Source organism: Eumetopias jubatus, unplaced genomic scaffold, assembly GCF_037043125.1.
Source record: "Eumetopias jubatus isolate StellerSeaLion01/CBP00866 unplaced genomic scaffold, mEumJub1_p1.0 scaffold_2, whole genome shotgun sequence".
Lineage (NCBI taxonomy): Eukaryota > Metazoa > Chordata > Mammalia > Carnivora > Otariidae > Eumetopias > Eumetopias jubatus.
This window is the reverse complement of record NW_028274808.1, coordinates 162677189-162696012: the sequence shown is the minus strand read 5'-3', so window position 1 is coordinate 162696012 and position 18824 is coordinate 162677189. Positions and strand designations below refer to the sequence as shown.

The following is an 18824-nucleotide window of genomic DNA, read 5'->3' as shown; positions in this document are numbered from 1 at the left end:
AAACAAGTAGGGCACTTTAAACCTTGTATTTACCATCTTCAAAGTGACCTAACAATTGCAACATTTTTCAATTGTATCAGTCCATATTTCTAAGTAGATAATACAGGTTTCTGAGGCTTTTTTTGGTTAAGAAACTACCACGTTTTACCACTTTCAAAGTTATATTTCTATTCTTTTCTTAGACTTACTACATTTAATTCAAATATAATAATTACCATACAGCAAAAATGTATTGTTTTCCCTTAAAATCTATTTTAGATTTTAAAATAATTCGTATTTCTGGTCTTACCTAAAACCCTTTTGGAACTCTGAATTTTTCAGATTTAATAAATGAAATATAGCACATATACCACACACACACACACACACACACACACACTCCCAGCAGGGACCAGGACAGCCCCACATAAACACATTAATATTTCTGCACACACACACATGCCCCCTGTAAAAAAAAGTCACAGTGACTAGGGTAAATTAAGACCAAAAACAGCTTCATCTCAGCCCAAGTTTTACAACTAAAAGAGTTTTTCCAGTTTGGGTCTTCAGCATTTCAGGGATTTAGGAAGGTGGATAAAGGACTTTAGTCCTAGATTACATGAACCTGCAGAATTCTGTAAGTCAAAGTGACAAGCCACAACAGAAATTAACAGAGTTAAGGACAACCAGAAAGAATCAATGATGCCATTCTCTCTGAATTGGGGGGAACAAAAACACAGAGAAATCAGTGGGAGTAAAAAAAAACAAAAACAAGACAACCAACCAAAAAAAGTAAATCAATTTCTGAGGATGGCACTCTAGGTAAAAAAGCAGAATTAAATAAAACCAAACAATAAGATCACCAAAAATCCCACTGTAACCAACTAGACAATAGCATGTGGTCAACAAGGGGCAACACACTCTCCAGTCATTCCCTGGAATCTGAGAATATTTCTAGTAGGGAGGAGCACGGCTGGACCTGCAGGACGAGATGCTGCATTCCCAAGATGTCAGGAGGAAACAAGGTTGGCCAGAGGCAACTCTACATTCACATGTCTCATCCAGTGGAAAAACCAGAGGCTAAAACCAGTGAAAAGCCAGAAGGTGGCTGACAACATTCCCTCACTATGCCACATGCTCACTGACGAGGTTGTTAGAAGCCACTACTCCCTGCCCCCCATAAAAGGCACTCCGCAGTAGCTGCTTATCACAAGAAATGTTGAACAGTTCTGCTTTAGGTCAACATCAGTAATGTGCTGGATCCACCAAATCACTAACCAGTTTTAAATAACTTCCACATAATGATGAAGAACTATCCATATAAAGCAATGGACACAGACACAGTGTATATGAACAGATTAATTCAATAGGCTGATATAAAATGTATACTCATATACTACACCATAATCAGGAGACTTGTGAATAATTTCTCACAATATTCTAAGCTTTATTGCTCAGATCCAAATGATAACAAATTATTACCTTAACTTCATTTGCCTCGGGTTTATTCCATAAGATCTGAGGGGGGGTGCAGAGGGGGAACAATATTATAAAATATTATCAACATAGAAAGCGGCAAATTTTTATTGTCTCCTACCTCTGCTCGACCCTCATAGTAGGTTAACACGGACTTTGTTAGCACAAAAAGTCTCTCTTTGTAGTTTAACGGTGATGTCTTCTTTTTCTGCTGTGACCTTTTAATAAGAATCTCTTCTAGAATAGTGTTAAAATTCATCTCGGTCTTCTGATCACTCTGTCTCCTGCCATTGAAGATCCTAGTATTCTAAAGTGAGAAAAAAAAACAGTTGAAATAAAATGTGACATCTTAATTTTCCAAAGATGTTCTCATTCCAAATTACCAAAATAGAGTTTACCCTCTCCACAGCTGGAGCTAGTATTAGTCTATGCACCTGGACTGAAACTGCCCAGGGCACAAAAGCTCAACCTCTCTTCATCCCCAGCTCATCCTGTTCCTCCAGGACCCAGCATTTCACAAGAAAATCTAATCAAGTTTTGCCATGATGATGAGTCACTCCTTTGTACCTCCCCTAGCATCCCTTAGGTTTATGGCACATTGTTCTGCTATCTAATTGCAGGGAAACAAATATCTCAGATGAAAAAGCACATTTCATCACCTGCAAATTAAATTGCCTTGGGAGCCTGGTACACAAAATGGATGAGCACACGGACCCGGTGACTTGTGAACAAAATGAATTACCATAGTGGTGGGTATGAGTCAATCTCCAGCTCTGATAAGGATGTAATCTTGATCAACCATCCTAGTTACTGCAGCCATGAGGATGTTCTCCAATGTCTACACCATGCTCCATAGTTCTCTTTCCTATGGTTCCTGTCTCAACCACAAGAGAAAAGGAAATCCACCTGGTCACAACTAACCTACTCAGGGAAGAACCCACCTGGACAAGGTCCTCAGCCCTGTATTTGCATTCCCCACACCTGGACTAAGCCTTCCAAAATTCAACAAAATTTAACTATCTGAAAACCCAAAACTACTCAGGAAATACATTAAGATTCTTTATTTGATAGAAATTGAATTGACAACAGCCTTTTCTTCCCTTCCCTTCACCACACATTTACAGTCATTGTACATCAAACCATAGAGGTAATGGAAGTCAAGTGAAGAACGTTAAGAGGTTACCTAAAAGCAGAGCCAGAGCCTTGACATTGAATTAGCCACTAGGAATTCTACCATTTTCATACCCAACCTGATGCCTTGGAAGAACCTCTGCAACTCCCTATTACTGATCTGTCATATCCAGTCAGGACCCCCATTTCTGTAAGGTTACTTTACAACAGTTTAACCTCTATATGTAAGTTCCTTCATTTACAAAATATGGAGATAAATACCCCCAAGGTTATTGTGAGGTTTAATGAGATGTGGGAAAGAACTTGCTTATTATGAAAACTCTTTACAAATGTTTACTATCGTTATTTTTTTTTAATTCCACTGCCTTTTTCCTAGCCCAAAGCCTTATAATCTGGACCACCATAGCAGCTCTCCAACTGGTCTTTCTTTCCCCAGGCTCTCGCCTCCTTTTGTTCAAACAACATACCCCTCATTCCCACTGAATCAATCTTCAAAGACACCACCTTGCATCACGCCATTTCATTCACCAGAAATCCTCAAAGCCTCCTCAAAAGCCTTCCTACCACCTGCAGGACAAAGTCAAAATTCCCATATTAACACCAGACAATCACAATCTGGCTAAAACCTATCATCCGATCTTTCCTTCCACTGCTCTTCAAATAGTCCATACCCAGTCAAAATAGTTGGTATGAAAAGTCCACCAGCTCAAAACTTACTTCCTTGATGAAGCCTTTCCTGATGACTCCAATTAATTATATGCCTTCCAATTTTTTATTTTTTTATTTTTTTATTTTTTATTTTTTTATTTTTTTTATTTTTTTTATATATGCCTTCCAATTCATGCACCCACGATCTCTGTATCACTCATCATAGAGTTCATCATAGTCTTCCATGTTCTACAGCAATTAATGTACAGTTTTTAACTTTCACCTAGATTTAAAGCTCCTAAAGAAAAGTTCTCAACCTTAAGTGCACATTAAAATCACCTAGGGAGGGGCGCCTGGGTGGCACAGTCAGTTGAGCATCTGACTCTGGGATTTGGCTCAGGTCATGATCTCAGGGTCGTGAGATCGAGCCCTGCAACCAGCTCCATGCTCAGCACGATATCTGCTTAAAACTCTCTCCCTAGGAGCTTCTGGGTGGCTCAGTTGGCTAAGCGTCTGCCTTCGGCTCAGGTCATGATCCCAGGGTCCTGGGATGGAGCCCCACATCAGGCTCCCTGCTCTGCAGGGGAGTCTGCTTCTCCCTCTCCCTCTCCCTCTGCCCCTGCTTGAGTGCTCGCTCTCTAATAAGTAAATAAAATCTTTTTTTAAAAATTAGAAAAAAAAGACTCTCTCTCCCTTAATACAAATCAAAATCACAATGAGATGCCACCTCACACCAGTCAGAATGGCTAAAATTAACAAGTCAGGAAACGACATGCTGGCAAGGATGCAGAGAAAGGGGAACCCTCTTACACTGTTGGTGGGAATGCAAGCTGGGGCAGCCACTCTGGAAAACAGTATGGAGGTTCCTCAAAAAGCTGAAAATAGTGCTATCCTATGATCCAGCAATTGCACTACTGGGTATTTACCCCAAAGATACAAACATAGTGATCCGAAGGGGTACCTGCACCCCAATGTTTAGAGCAGCAATGTCTACAATAGCCAAACTATGGAAAGAGCCCAAATGTCCATCAACAGATGAATGGACAAAGAAGATGTGGTATATATCTACAATGGAATACTACTCAGCCATCAAAAAAATGAAATCTTGCCATTTGCAACAACATGGATGGAACTAGAGGGTATTATGCTAAGCAAAATAAGTCAATCAGAGAAAGACAATTATCATATGATCTCACTCATATATGGAATTTAAGAAACAAAACAGAGGATCATAGGGGAAAAGAGGAAAAAATAAAACAAGATAAAATCACAGAGGGAGATAAACCATAAGAGACTCTTAACCATAGGAAACAAACTGAGGGTTACTGGAGGGGAGCAGGGTGGGGGAATGGGGTAACTGGGTGATGGACATAAAGGAGGGGGCACGTGATGTAATGAGCACTGGGTACTATATAAGACTGATGAATCACTGAACTCTACCTCTGAAACTAATATTATATGTTAATTAATTGAATTTAAATTAAAAATAAATAAATAAAGGAACAGACTAGAGTCCAAAAATAGACCCACACATATATATGGACAAAAGAGTATATGCCATATGATTCCATTTATATAAAGTCTAAGAACGGGCAAAAACTAACCTGCGGTAATAGAAATTAGAAGAATGGTTGCCTATGCGGGGGTGGGGAGAGGGGTAGAGGCGGACTGGGCAGAAGCACGAGGGAATTTTTCTACGTCTCAACTGGGGCAGAGATTACTTGAATGTGTATAAATGTATTAAAACTCCTTGAATTAGAAAAAAAAAAGACTCTCTCTCCCTTTTCCTCTGCCCCTCCCCTGCTCGTGTGTGTGCACCCCCTCTCCCTCAAATGAACAAATCATGAATTAATTAGTTAATTAATTTTAAAAATCATCTAGGGGGATGTTTTGGAATGTCCAGGCAGATATTTTTATTCAGTTGGTCTGGGGTGGGGCCCAGGGCATCATGACTTAATGTGCAGGTAGATTTGAGAGCCGCCATCTTAAAGGAAGAGGTTGGACTCTCAGAGTAACTACGGCACTCTTGGTATTCATGGCAGCCTCTCAGTAAGCAACTGGAGAACGGACCTAATGAAGCCATCAGTTTTTCTAGGTTAAGAAGTCAGGGGAAAGCTCTTGTTCCTTTTGCATCTCAGTTGGTCCTGATTATTCTAAATTAAAATTTTAGTACTCTTGTTTTTTTTCCTTCTGAAAAACTGGTTGACATGTAAATAGCTTCAGAAATCATCTTTTCATCTTTGTGCAACACATTTTCAATGCAGGGTGAAAACGACAACTTAAAGAGTGGATTTTAAGGGAAAAAGCAAGCTGGGCCCTGGAAAACAGACCATATGCAAATGTGTAGTTCCCAGGCCAGTGAGTAACACCATAGTTTCCAAAACAGAAGGCAGATTTTTGGAAGGTGGAAATGAGGTGTGGCTCAGCTGCAGTTTTAGAAGCAAAAGGTCTCAACATCCAGGGGCAGGAGAAAATACATCGTGTTAAATGCATTGAAAAAAATATCCCCTTATCTGATTTATAGGAGATTTTAAATAGTCTTACCAAGAGCATACCAGGTGAGTTGAAATAAGTCTAAGACATCATCTATTTCACTCATTTTACAAATTAAGAAGTTGGGGTTTAGAAAAGTTTAGCGACTTGCCCAAAGTCACCCAAGCCAAGACTAGAAGAAAAGTCTCCTGGTTCCAAGTGAAGGGCTCGCTCCACCATTCCATACTATACAATTAAAACCTCACTGTTGTTTTAATAATTCATAGCTTAATGGGAAATCCTGGCCAAAGAAAACTATTAAGGTGCACAGAGATAAAATCAAAGGAAAATTCTCCTCATGTAGACTTCCAGCTGAAAATAAGAGTGCTGTGTGTACACAGTTGCATTAGCTCCCTCCTGAAATCCCATTAAATCATCCTTTGTTTTTGCTGTTATCATCATTAAGGAATTAACTCTCATGGAAATAGAAAACAGGACAGGAGATATCAACAAAATATCAAAACAAAAAGCAAATAAACATGTGGTAGTTCCAGCTGGGAGGAAGCCTGGAAACAACCCAACTTACGCTGCAAAGCCTCCAAATAACTCAAGAATCAGGAGAACTTGGTATGTCTATAAATGGTGGTGAAGAAGACTTAAAACAAAAGGATGGTTTGCAGGGCTGTATAAGAAACAGGGTCCCTCACCCCCTCTCCCATACCATATAGCCAAGTGACTAATCCTCCCCAGTCCTAGGAGAAAACTGGAGGTTTATAAAACTGAAGGTCTCTATACTGGGAGGAACTACAAACAGTTGAGGCTAAGGGTACCATCCTGCAAAGGAGGACTTAAGTGAACCTGTACAAGCATATATACTCAATGTTGAGACCACTCAGCTCTCTTCTCCCACTTGACTCCATAATACTGGATAAGGACCAGACTAAAGAGTAAAGATCTACAGATAACAGACCCAGGAGAGCTCCCATGGCCCAGAAATGGCCCAGCCAGATTACCTATAGGAAAGCCCAGAGTCAGCAAGTTCTACCCATAGCACGAAGCTTCCAATGGACTTTTAGAGCCCAATTCATGAATGAGAGAAAGCCAAGAATCATCACTAAGAATGATTAGGAAAGATTCTAACATGAATTGAGGTCAAACAAATGGGGGAAAAAAACAACTTGGAGGAAACAAAGACTCTGCAGAGAAAGGAAAATGCTTTTTAAAAAAAGAAAAGTAATAAAATCAAAGTTAAGGGAAGATACTGTGTGCATGAAACGAGGTCAGGATATAGCCAGAATAAAGAATAGAGAACCAAAAAAGAGGAGCATTCGTAAAAAAAAATAAGATAGAAGAAATGAAAAGCTCAACAGAAGAGGGAGAATATAAAGTTGAGGAAATCTCTCAGGAAATAAAATAAAAAAGCCAAAAAAAATTAAAAATTGGAGAGGGAATATAATAAAATTAGAGGACGCATCCAGAAAGTTCAGCATCTGAAAAAAAAAAAAAAAAAAAAGGAGTTCCAGAAGTTGAAAGCAAAGAAAGCAGTGAGAAACTAATCAGAAGAGAAATTTAGGAAAATTTCCCCACATGGAAGGTTATCTTCATTTTGAAATAGAACCAAATCAAGGCACAACTCATAAAATTTCAAAATCATGGAGACAAACAGAAGATTCAACAAGCCTACACATAGGTTTCATGGAAAGGCTCACATTTCAGATGGCAATCATCAAGGCAATACTGGAAGCTGGAAGATAATGGAGAAAAATTCTAAAAAAATTTGATTTCTAACCTAAAATTCTATGCTCAGCCAGATTACCAATGCAGTAATAGAAGAAAGACACTTTCCAAACATACAAGGCTTTAAAAATTTTCTCTCTGCTTTACCCTTCTTAAAAAGCTACTTGAGAGGGGCGCCTGGGTGCTTCAGATGGTTAAGCGTCTGCCTTCGGCTCAGGTCATGATCCCAAGGTCCTGGGATCGAGCCCCACAGGGAGCCCGCTTCTCCCTCTCCCTCTGCCTGCTGCTTTCCCTGCTTGTACACTCTCTGTCTCTGTCAAAAATAAATAAAATCTTTAAAAAAAAATCTACTTGAGAATGTAGTCTACCAAAATAAAAAGCAAACCACAAAATACATGGAATCCAGGAAACAAGGGTTCCAACACAAAAAAGAGGTAACGAGCATCTCCTGGATGATGGTAAAGGGAAATCCTAAGATGACATTGAGCTGCAGGCCAACCGAACAACTAGGCCATACTAGATTGAGTTAGAAGGTTCTTGGAAAAAATTCTTCCAGGATATGAAGCTCAAGGCATTGGGAGAAGATTTATAATGAATTAGTAAAACTTAGCCAACTTAAAAAAGTAAATCAGTGAATTCCAGTGAAAACAAAAAAGTGTGCAGAAAAGGGAAAATAATCACAGCATGCTTGAGAGCTCATAATAATGTAAATAATAAATAATATTCTTATTACTGATATAAATATACTGGGGAGTAAGTGAGTGCAGGAAATGTGTTTGTGTGTGGGTGGGAGGGTAACCATGAAAGAGAGCTATATCCTCCTCGGTACTAGTAGGAAGCTAATAGGTCATACCTCAAACAGAAAAAGTGAGAAGTGGCAATGTAAGTATGTTACTTAAAAGACTGACAGTACAAAAATACTTTTAAATAATAAAAGTGGTTTCCTCTCAGAAACAGAATGATTGGAAGACCAGTGTAGAGGAATGTGTTCTCTACTCTCCTCCCTTAAAAAACGCTATGAAAACCAGAAGAAAATAATCCCATCGTCCAATGAACAAAATGATGGTCTTTAACTCCAAACTCCGAACCATGAAATACGTATTTATGAAATACTATGAAAACTGGACCAAAATAGAGAAGGCTGCTAAGTAGATTTCCCTAAAAATAAACAGCATTGTCCTAAAAGGTCAATCCAATGACCTTTTGATAAGATCAGTGATATCCAGAGAGATAAGCAGACCCTGGGAGAATCAGGAAGTATCCCCATTGAATTCCTATTTATACAGAAAAATAATAAAAATTATTATAATCACCATTATCAAGCTTTTACTGTTTTGCTGTGTTAGCACTGTTCTAAGCACTAAGCACTTTCAATACATTAAGTGATTTAATTCTCTCAACAGACCTTCTCAAGTAGGTGCTATTATTACTTATATTTTACAAGTCACATTGGAAGAATAAGAGCCAGGTTTTAAAACAAGGCAGTCTAACCACAGAGCCTACACTACTAACCACTACACTATATGGCGTCTTTCGCGGAAGGAAAGGGAGAACCGAAGGAAAAGGCATAATAACAAGTCACTTCCAGCCTCCTAGTTTAGGGAGATTGCTAAAAGCAAATTACTTCAGCAGAAATAATTTATGACTTCCAAGACATCGCTAAGAGAGAGGCACACCAACCTCTCAATACCAGAAACTGAAGGGAGATGTTCTGAGTGAAGGAAATAATAGGTTTGATATTCTAAATTAGAAAACAAAGATGAAACAAAATTTCAAAGTTCCCCAGCTTACTCTCCCAGCCATTCTCCACAAGAAAAAGAGCTGACCCATTCAGAATCACAAAGGAACCAACTCTGGGTTACAAATAACTTCTTAAATACAAGGCAGAGCTGCAACATAAGATCATTTATCTGTCCCACTGGAGATGAACACAAGAACACTATTCTCTTTACCCTGGCTGCTAACTCTTAAAAGTTTGGAAAACTTAACAAACAATTCTAAAATTTCTATGGAGCCACAAAAGACCTCAAACAGCCAAAGCAATAAGAAGAACAAAACTGGAGGCATCACACGCCTTGATTCCAAACTATTTCGCAAAGCTATAGAAATCTAAACAGTATGGTACTGGCATAAAAACAGACCACAGATCATTGGAACAGAATAGAGAGCCCCGCAATAAACACACAAATATGCAGGCAGCGACCTCCGTGACCTCAGCCACAGCAACTCTTGCTAGACACGTCTTCGAAAGCAAGGGAAACAAAGGCAAAAATGAACTATTGGGACTTCATCAAAATAAAAAGCTTTTGCACAGCAAAGAAAACAGTCAACAAATCTATAAGATAACCGGCAGAATGGGAGAAGATATTTGCAAATGACATATCAGATAAAGGGCTAGTATCCAAAATCTATAAGGAACTTACCAAACTCAACACCCAAAGAACCAATAATCCAATCAAGAAATGGGCAGAAGACATGAACAGCCATTTCTGCAAAGAAGACATACAAACGGCCAACAGACACATGAAAAAATGCTCAACATCACTCAGCATCAGGGAAATACAAATCAAAAGCACAATGAGATACCACCTCACACCAGTCAGAATGGCTAAAATTAACAAGTCAGGAAACAACAGATGTTGGTGAGGATGTGGATAAAGAGTGGAACCCTCTTACACGGTTGGTGGGAATGCAAGCTGGTGCAGCCACTCTGGAAAACCGTATGGAGATTACTCAAAAAGTTGAAAATAGAGCTACCCTATGATCCAGCAATTGCACTACTGGGTATTTACCCCAAAGATACAAATGCAGTGATCCGAAGGGGTACATGCACCCCAATGTTTATAGAAGCAATATCCACAATAGCCAAACTATGGAAAGAGCCCAGATGTCCACTGACAGAAGAATGGACAAAGAAGATGTGATACACACACACACACACACACACACACACACACATATACACGATGGAATACTACTCAGCCATCAAAAAAATGAAATCTTGCCATTTGCAACAACATGGCTGGAACTAGAGGGTATTATGCTAAGCAAAATAAGTCAATCAGAGAAAGACAATTACCATATGATCTCACTCATATGTGGAATTTAAGAAACAAAACAGAGGGTCGAAGGGGAAGAGAGGAAAAAAGAAAACAAGGCAAAATTAGGGAGGGAGACAAACCATAAGAGACTCTTAATCATAAGAAACAAACTGAGAGTTACTGGAGGGGAGGAGAATGGGGGATGGGGTAACTGAGTGCCAGACATAAAGGGGGGCATGTGATGTAATGAGCACTGGGTACTATATAAGACTGATAAATCACTGACCTCTGCCTCTGAAACTAATAATACATTATATGTTAATTAATTGAATTTAAATTTTAAAAATTTGTTAAAAACTTGCACAAATATGATCAATTAATTTACAACAAAGAAGCCAAAAATATATACAAAGGGAAAGGACTCTTCAACAAACGGTGTTGGGAAAACTGGACAACCAGATGCAAAAGAATGAAAGTGGATCACTGTCTTACACCATATACAAAAATTAACTCAAAATGGATGAAAGACTTAAATATAAGACCTGAAACCATAAGACTCTTCAGAGAAAACATGGCCCCTGAGCTCCTTGACATAGGTCTTGGTGATGATTTTTGGATATGATACCACGAGCAAAGGCAACAAAAGCAAAAATAAATAAGAACACATCAAACTAAAAAGCTGCCCACCAAAGGAAACCTTATCAACAAAATGAAAGGGCAACCTACTGAATGGGAGAAAATATTTGCAAATTGTAATTCCAATAAGGGGTTAATATCAAAAATATATATGGAACTCATACAACTCAGTAGAAAAAAATCTGATAAAAAAACATGGGCAAATCTGAATAGACATTTTTACAAAGAATACATACAGATAACCAAGAGGTACATGAAAAGGTGGTTTCAACATCACTAATCATCAGGAAAATGCAAATCAAAATCACAATGAAATATCACCTCACACCTGCTAGAATGGCTATCATCAAAAAAAAAAAAAAACTAGAAATAACAAGTACTTGCAAGGATGTAGAGAAAAGGAAACCCTTGTGCAGGAATGTGAATTGGTGCAGCCACTACGGAAAACAGAATGGAGGTTCCTCTAAAAATTAAAAACAGAACTACCACATGATCCAGCAATTCCATTTTTGGGTATTTATTTAAAGAAAACAAAAACACTAACTCAAGAAGATATCTGCACCCCCATGTTCATTGCAGCAGTATTTATAACAGCTAAGACACCAAAACAACAAGTATTCATCGAATGATGGGGAGATAAAGTTGTGGTGTATACATACATATATAAGTGGTATATCACCCAGCCATAAAAAGGAATGAAATCTTGCCATTTGCAACAACATGGATGGACCTCAAGAGCATTATGCTAAGTGAAATAAATCAGAAAGAGAAAGATAAATACCATATGATCTCATTTATATGTAGAATCTTTTTTTAAAAAGATTTTATTTATTTATTTGACAGAGAGAGACACAGTGAGAGAGGGAACACAAGCAGGGGGAGTGGGAGAGGGAGAAGAAGGCTTCCCACCGAGCAGGGAGCCTGATGCGGGGCTCGATCCCAGGACCCTGGGATCATGACCTGAGCCGAAGGCAGACGCTCAATGACTGAGACACCCAGGCACCTCTACCTACTTGAAAGTTGCTAAGGGAATAGATCTTAAAAGTTCTCACCAGGAGAAAAAAATATATACATTATATGTTAATTAATATTTCTATAATAATATTTGTATAATAAGCCTAGCTAACATCCATCACTATACAGTATACTGATGGATGTTAGCTAGACTTATTATGGTGATCACTTTACAATGTATACAAATATTGAATTATTATGTGGTACAACTAAAACTAATACAGTATTAATTACTCATTATCCTTCAATTAAAATTTTTTTAAATAAGTTTTTTTAAAAAAACTTAACACATTAATCTTTGAACACCAATATTCTGAAGAAGATAACAGAAACTGTCACTGTTTCACAAATGAGAAACCCAAACCACCAAGTTATATTCTGTGTCGAGCGTTGCAAATCTGGGTACCAGACTAATGGCTTGCAATTTCATGGTCTGGTAATTTTAGCCAAAAGACCTTAGAACCTTTTCCATCATGAAAGATTCTGCCTGAGGAAAAAAAGGGGGTTTTTGGTGGGGTTTTTTGTTGTTTTTTTAAATAAGAAGGTATTAGGGCTGTCCATCCTAGTCCATACAACTTTTCGTAATATTTTTAATCAAAGGAACAGAGGTACTGACCCAGAAAGACAGTCAGAGACAGCTGAAAACAAAAGTGAATATGCATTACCAAATGATAGGATGGTAAAGAGCACAGTAAACAACAAACAAACCGCCTAACTATCAGAGTAGGGAAAGGAGGAACTCCTTACAGGAAGGAGAAAAGAGTGACTTAATGTTGTTGAAATTCTCTTCTTATTAGGTTGAATCATATGAGATTGCCAATATCCAGCAATATTTTATCTACAAAATCATCAATATCATGTACTCAATCTAATACCTGCTAATGTCCTAAGATGAGTACAGTATTAACTCCCTTGGTTTCCGAACTTCTACATCAGAATACATTGCCTATTACACATCTCAGCACCGGTTTATGATAAAGTTTCTGTTTGCAATTTTGAGAAACCTAGCATGAATAAACATCAGACTGACATTTATCTGAGAAATCAAATGCTCTGCACCTGCCAACAGTATCTGCAGATTATATTTCAGTTCCAAAGTACCTAAAATATAAGTAGCTATTATATAAGAACAAATGTAATGACGTTCTCTTCTGCAATGTATAATCTCAGTGTAAGCCCCAATTCCTTTTGTAAAGGGGGAATTAAGGAGCAGTAATACAAGCAGAAGAAAAACATGTTAGGATGACTTCAATCAGATAAATAAAATAAATAGTACATGCTAGGCTCCCCATTTAACATCATGAATTGGAGCTATTCCCAGATTAGGCAGCACTTTAGCTCTCAGAAGAAAGTAACATTGTAGCCTTCTGTCCTCCTCATCAATTAAAAGAAGGCACTCAGGGGCGCCTGGGTGGCTCAGCCGTTAAGCGACTGCCTTAGGCTGGGGTCGTGATCCCAGGGTCCTGGGATCGAGCCCCACATCAGGCTCCCTGCTCGGCGGGAGGCCTGCTTCTCCCTCTCCCACTCCCCCCTGCTTGTGTTCCCTCTCTCGCTGTCTCTGTCTCTGTCAAATGAATAAATAAAATCTTTTAAATAAATAAATAAACAAACAAACAAACAAACAAACAAAAAATAAAAGAAGGCACTCTGACAACCTGTATGTTCTTAAAATCTCTCAGCGAGCTGACATGTGGTAGACTACAAAGTTTTGAGTACTTGACCTACTGAAACTGAACCAGTGAGGAATGCAACCATCAAGATATCTAGCAGGGGCGCCTGGGTGGCTCAGTTGGTTAAGCGTGCATCCAACTCTTGATTTCAGCTCAGGTCATCATCTCAAGCTCATGAGATGGAGCCCCCTGTTGGGCTCCTCATTGGACATGGAGGCTGCTTAGATCCTCTCTCTCCCTCTCGCCCTCCCTCGCCACCTCCAGCACTCACTCACTCTCTCTCTAAAAAACAAAACAAAAACTAGTAAAGCCATAATCACTTAGTACTAACATCTTAAAAGAATATAAGAGGTGGGACATCTGGGTGGCTCAGTCCATTAAGCATCTGTCTTCTGCTCAGGTCATGATCCCAAGGTCCTGGGATCTAGTCCCACATTGGGCTCTTTGCTCGGTGGAAAGCCTGCTACTCCCCCTACTCATGCTCTCTCTCTCTCTCTCTGACAAATAAATAAATAAAATCTTTGGAAGTTTTTTTAAAAAGAAAAAACATTTTAAAAAAAGAAGAAGAAGATAAGAGGAGACTTCATGGGTCAAAGGGCAAAAGTTACAGAGGCCAGCTGACTTGCCTCATCTCTCCTGGTAACGTAGCCCCCACCCCAGCCCACTACCATATGGTGGATGATTAAGGCATTGGACTGGGGCAAGGGAACCAGGAAATAGACTGAGCAGTGCTGCCCTAAGGACAGTTCTTTCTCTTTGTCCATGTAATACAGGTATATGCATTGATTGAACCTGTACTCTTTAAGACAGGCTTGGGTCTCGCAATGCAGGTTTCCTCTGTGGTCTCTAGTTGTGATTGGGGGTGGGAGGCCTCCCCACTGGTAAAAAAAGAAGAAAAAAAGAGATAAGAGCAATGAACGGAGAAAGAAGTTTTGAGAAAAGAATCCATGTGCAATAATACCTCCAAGCATTGACAAATATAATTCCTATACAGGAATTATATTTATATATAATATTTATAATTTATTACTATATTTACTATATTATACTATACTATAATATATACTATATTACTAATTACTATACAGGAGATTCATAGGTAAGTGGTTCTAGAGAGAAGTAAAAGTTGTCGGGACATGAAAATATTCATTCACTGACCACATAGGCCTCAATCAAATATTCCTTCCACATTACTGGGTTCTGCTTCTTGCTGGTCATTCCCTCTCACTGAATGAGGGGATGCAACAGTCAAAAATATCAAATATTCAAATGATGAGGGTCTTCAAGAAGTCAATAATGAGAGTGATGTTGGAGAATTGCTTTTATCATACTCAATGCCACTGGCAAATGAGGGCCTTACCATTATAGTTAGCTTGTAAAGACAATAAAATAAAATAACACAATAGAAGTATCAAAACATGATTTACAACTAAAATACTAAGATACACTGTGAAGGGGCACCTGGGTGGCTCAGTCAGTTTAAGTGTCTGCCTCCCGCTCATGGCATGATCCCAGGGTCCTGGGATCGAGCCCCACATCCGGCTCCCTGCTCAGCGGAGAGCCTGCTTCTCCTTTTCCTGTTCCCCCTGCCTGTGTGCTCTCTCTCTGTCTCTCTGTCAAATAAATTTTTTAAAATCTTAAAAAAAAAAAAAGATACACTGTGACAGACTGTATCTTGCTTCCTCCCTGCCTCCTTACCTGCTCCATCCATTCTATCCTTCTTCCTGGACAGATGGGCTAGATATACTCCCCAGCTAAGTGTGGCCATCTAAGTTAAAGCCAAAGGGATGTGTGCAGAAGTGATATGTGGGCCATCTTCAATTTAAACACAAGCTTCTCTCTCTCTCTCTCTCTCTCTCTCTCTCTCTCTCTCTCTCTCTCTGTCAAAAAAAAAAAAAGCACCTAGGTGGTTCAGTTGGTTAAGCATCTGCCTTCAGCTCAGGTCATGATCCCAGAGTCCTGGGATCAAGCCCTGCATCGGGTTCCTTGCTCAGTGGGGAGCCTGCTTCTCCCACTCCCCTGCTTGTGTGTGCTCTCTCTCTCTGTCAAATAAATTAAAAAAAAAAAAAAATCTTTAAACACAAGCTTCTTTCCCTGGATTGGGGCATTTTCCACCTTCTTACCAACCAGAAAGTGCACATAACAAACTCAACTTTCCCTATGCATTCAAGACATGATCGTGGTCCTTGAATGACTTCATGGAGCAGAGCTGCCCCACCAACCCAGACTCACTAACCAACTTGTAAGGAAGAAATATACTTCTATTTTATTTTAGAATCTACATACAATGGTTTCTCTGTTACAGTGGCTTAACCTTTATTCTACCTAACAGATATACCTTTGTAAAAATTGATAAAGCTTTCTAATGCTTTGGGAGGCGGGGGGAAGCCCTCCTTAAGAACTGTGCTGACAAATTCAAATGTAAAGTGAAGGCAGTCAAATTTTTTACGGTGCATTTTCATCAGATAAATTATCTCAAGGAAGCAACTAATATTTGATTCACACTTTGTTCTAAGAGCTAGCAATTATAATTTAAGTGGTGCCATACATGCTTTCACTTTTTCAGGAAAAATTCTGAATCATAACAGTTTTTTTTTTCTTTTACCACTTACTATGCTATGTAAGTGGATTCACATTAAGCGACAATATTCTGGCACTAATCCTCCTCCCCTGAGGCATTTGCTGATAGCCAACAAATGTTTCTCTTTCTGCTTGTTGTGACTTCAGAGGGAAACAATAACCAGTGGAAACAAGCCATGAATAACAAGCCTCTCCAGCGGGTAGATGATTTCTAGCACCTTTTACTAGGAGAAAACATGAGAATTTTTAAAAAAGTAATTTGGAAGTTATATATAAAATACTCAAATACCAATATGTGTTCCTTAGCTACGGTGTTCTAAATTGCTTTTAATAAGCAGTCATCTGTATCAACATATTCTTTTCTTATTGAATTCAATGTTTTTACAGAGTGAGGAAGTTTCTTTAACAAAAAGTTTTAAGAACAAAAACAGAGCGAGATTAAGGAGGACCCAATAGATTTTAAGAATCTTAGGAGACATCCTAGCCAGTTGAAATGTAAGAGCTAGGGATGCCTGGGTGGCTCAGTCCATTGAGCATCTGCCTTCAGCTCAGGCCATGATCCCAGGGTCCTGGGATCGAGCCCCACATCTGGCTCCTTGCTCGGCAGGGAGCCTGCTTCTCCCTCTCCCTCTGCCTGCCGCTCCCCCTGCTTGTGCTCTCTCTCTCTCTCTCTCTCTCTCTCTGACATAAATAAATAAAATCTTTTTTTTAAAAAAAAAGAGAAAGAAATGTAAGCGATAACTGGCAATGGTGACGTGAAGGTTTGCTGGTAAGATTTATCTGATGATATTAGGATTTGATAATATTAAGATAGTGTTAAGTGGTTTTAGAGTTTTTTGAAGTGTGATAATAGTATTGTGTATTTTTAAGAGTTCTTATCTTTAAGAGATACATACTAAAAATTTTAGAGATAATTAATATCTGTGATTTGCTTCATAATTGAAGGGGAATACAAGGGTGTAGACAAAATAAAATTGTTCTTGAGTTGATAACTATTGAAGCTGAGTGAGACATATGGAGTTCATTATACTATCCTATTTTTGTGTTTGAAATTTTCCACAATAAAACATTTCTAAAATATGCTTAAGGAAATAGCACGGTTTTCCATGTCCCTGTCATCCAACACTTTGCAACTGGTAAGAATGAAAAGAGAAAAATGTAAAAAGAGGAAGAGAAGGGAAGGAGGGAAAACATAAGAACCAAAGCAGACAAAGAGAAGTAGAAAAAGGTGGGTGGGCTCTTCTTCCTCGAGGATGTTTCTGCCCTCTCTACCTAGCTCCCCACAAAAGCTCTTCCAACGATTCCTCGAGTCAGCAGAGCCTCATGATAATATAATGTGATACCATTTCTTCCCTGAGAAACCAGAAGACACGGTCTCCAGCAGGCAAACATAAAACCAGCGTCCACACATTTGTCCTTTACTCTCTCTTCTCTATTTCCTTTCCTTTTCCCTGTTCAAATTTCATGCAAGCAGAAGTTAGCTTTTCAAGTCTAAAGCGTGGTAAGAGAAGAATCCTGTACCGATTAATAAAGTACCAAAGCGCAGTGGGCTGTCAAGAGAGTATACTCAAATGCAGCCTTTTTATAAAAGAATCATTAGAAGGATCACAACAGTATCACAACTAAAACTACAAAGCACACTAAAGCAAGGAGGCAAATTTGATCAGAGTAGTTACCCTTACTTCTAAGGCTTGTGGGGCTCGGTTAATGGAGAATGTTCAAAGCTGAAATGCCAGGCATTATATACCTGATCTCTAAAAGGAAAAAAAAAAAAACTAATAAAAATGCTAATTTCAAAGAAAATATTTTCATGCATCACTTGTAACAAATAAAAATTATAAACTACATTCAAAAGGTATCATGAAGATAAGCCATGTTCTAATTATTGTTTGGAAAATGTCCAATGACCTTCTGCAGATGTCCCGTCTCTAATGAAGCAAATTGATAATATACTTTCCTGTTCTTTGCTCTACCCAACATTGTCATGATCTGGCCCATTTATGATACGGTAATGCTGTTGTTTTAGAAAGAGATGCAAATTTACTGGCACTCCTCCCATTGAGAGTCAGGATCTACATCTCCTCCCCCTTGAATCTGAGTGGGCTTTTGACTCCTTTGACTAATATAGGACAGCAGAAAGGATAAAATATGATCTCTGAGGCTGAGCCAGAATAGGCCTTCCGTCTGGCTCTTTTGGACTTCTTACTCTGGACAGTTCACCTTGGAACCTAGCCAAGGTTCCAAGCCCCCTCCAGGGGCTCCTGCCATGTGGAGAAGCCACATATGGGTGTTCTAGTACAGAATTCCCACTGAGCCCAGGCTTCAAATCATCCTAGCCCAGGAGCCAGACAAATGAGTGACAGAACTCTCAGATGATTCCAGCCCCAAGTTGTCTGAGTCATTCCCGGCTTATCAAGTTTTCCAAGAAAAGAGATATTAT

General features: G+C 39.0%; 1 protein-coding gene across 2 annotated transcripts in view; it reads right to left on the bottom strand.

Annotated features, from left to right (window-relative positions):
• TEC (tec protein tyrosine kinase) overlaps window positions 1-18824 on the bottom strand; it is a 142587-nt gene that overhangs the window by 85732 nt on the left and 38031 nt on the right. The window contains exons 2-3 of one of the 2 annotated variants that reach the window (XM_028100747.1): window positions 2198-2329; window positions 1577-1762 (exon numbers count right to left, since the gene is read on the bottom strand). In XM_028100747.1, the coding sequence (XP_027956548.1) occupies window positions 1577-1762; window positions 2198-2200 (189 nt within the window). In that variant the 5' untranslated portion in view covers window positions 2201-2329. The remainder of the gene's footprint in view (window positions 1-1576; window positions 1763-2197; window positions 2330-18824) is intronic. The other variant, XM_028100748.2, reaches the window with a different exon arrangement.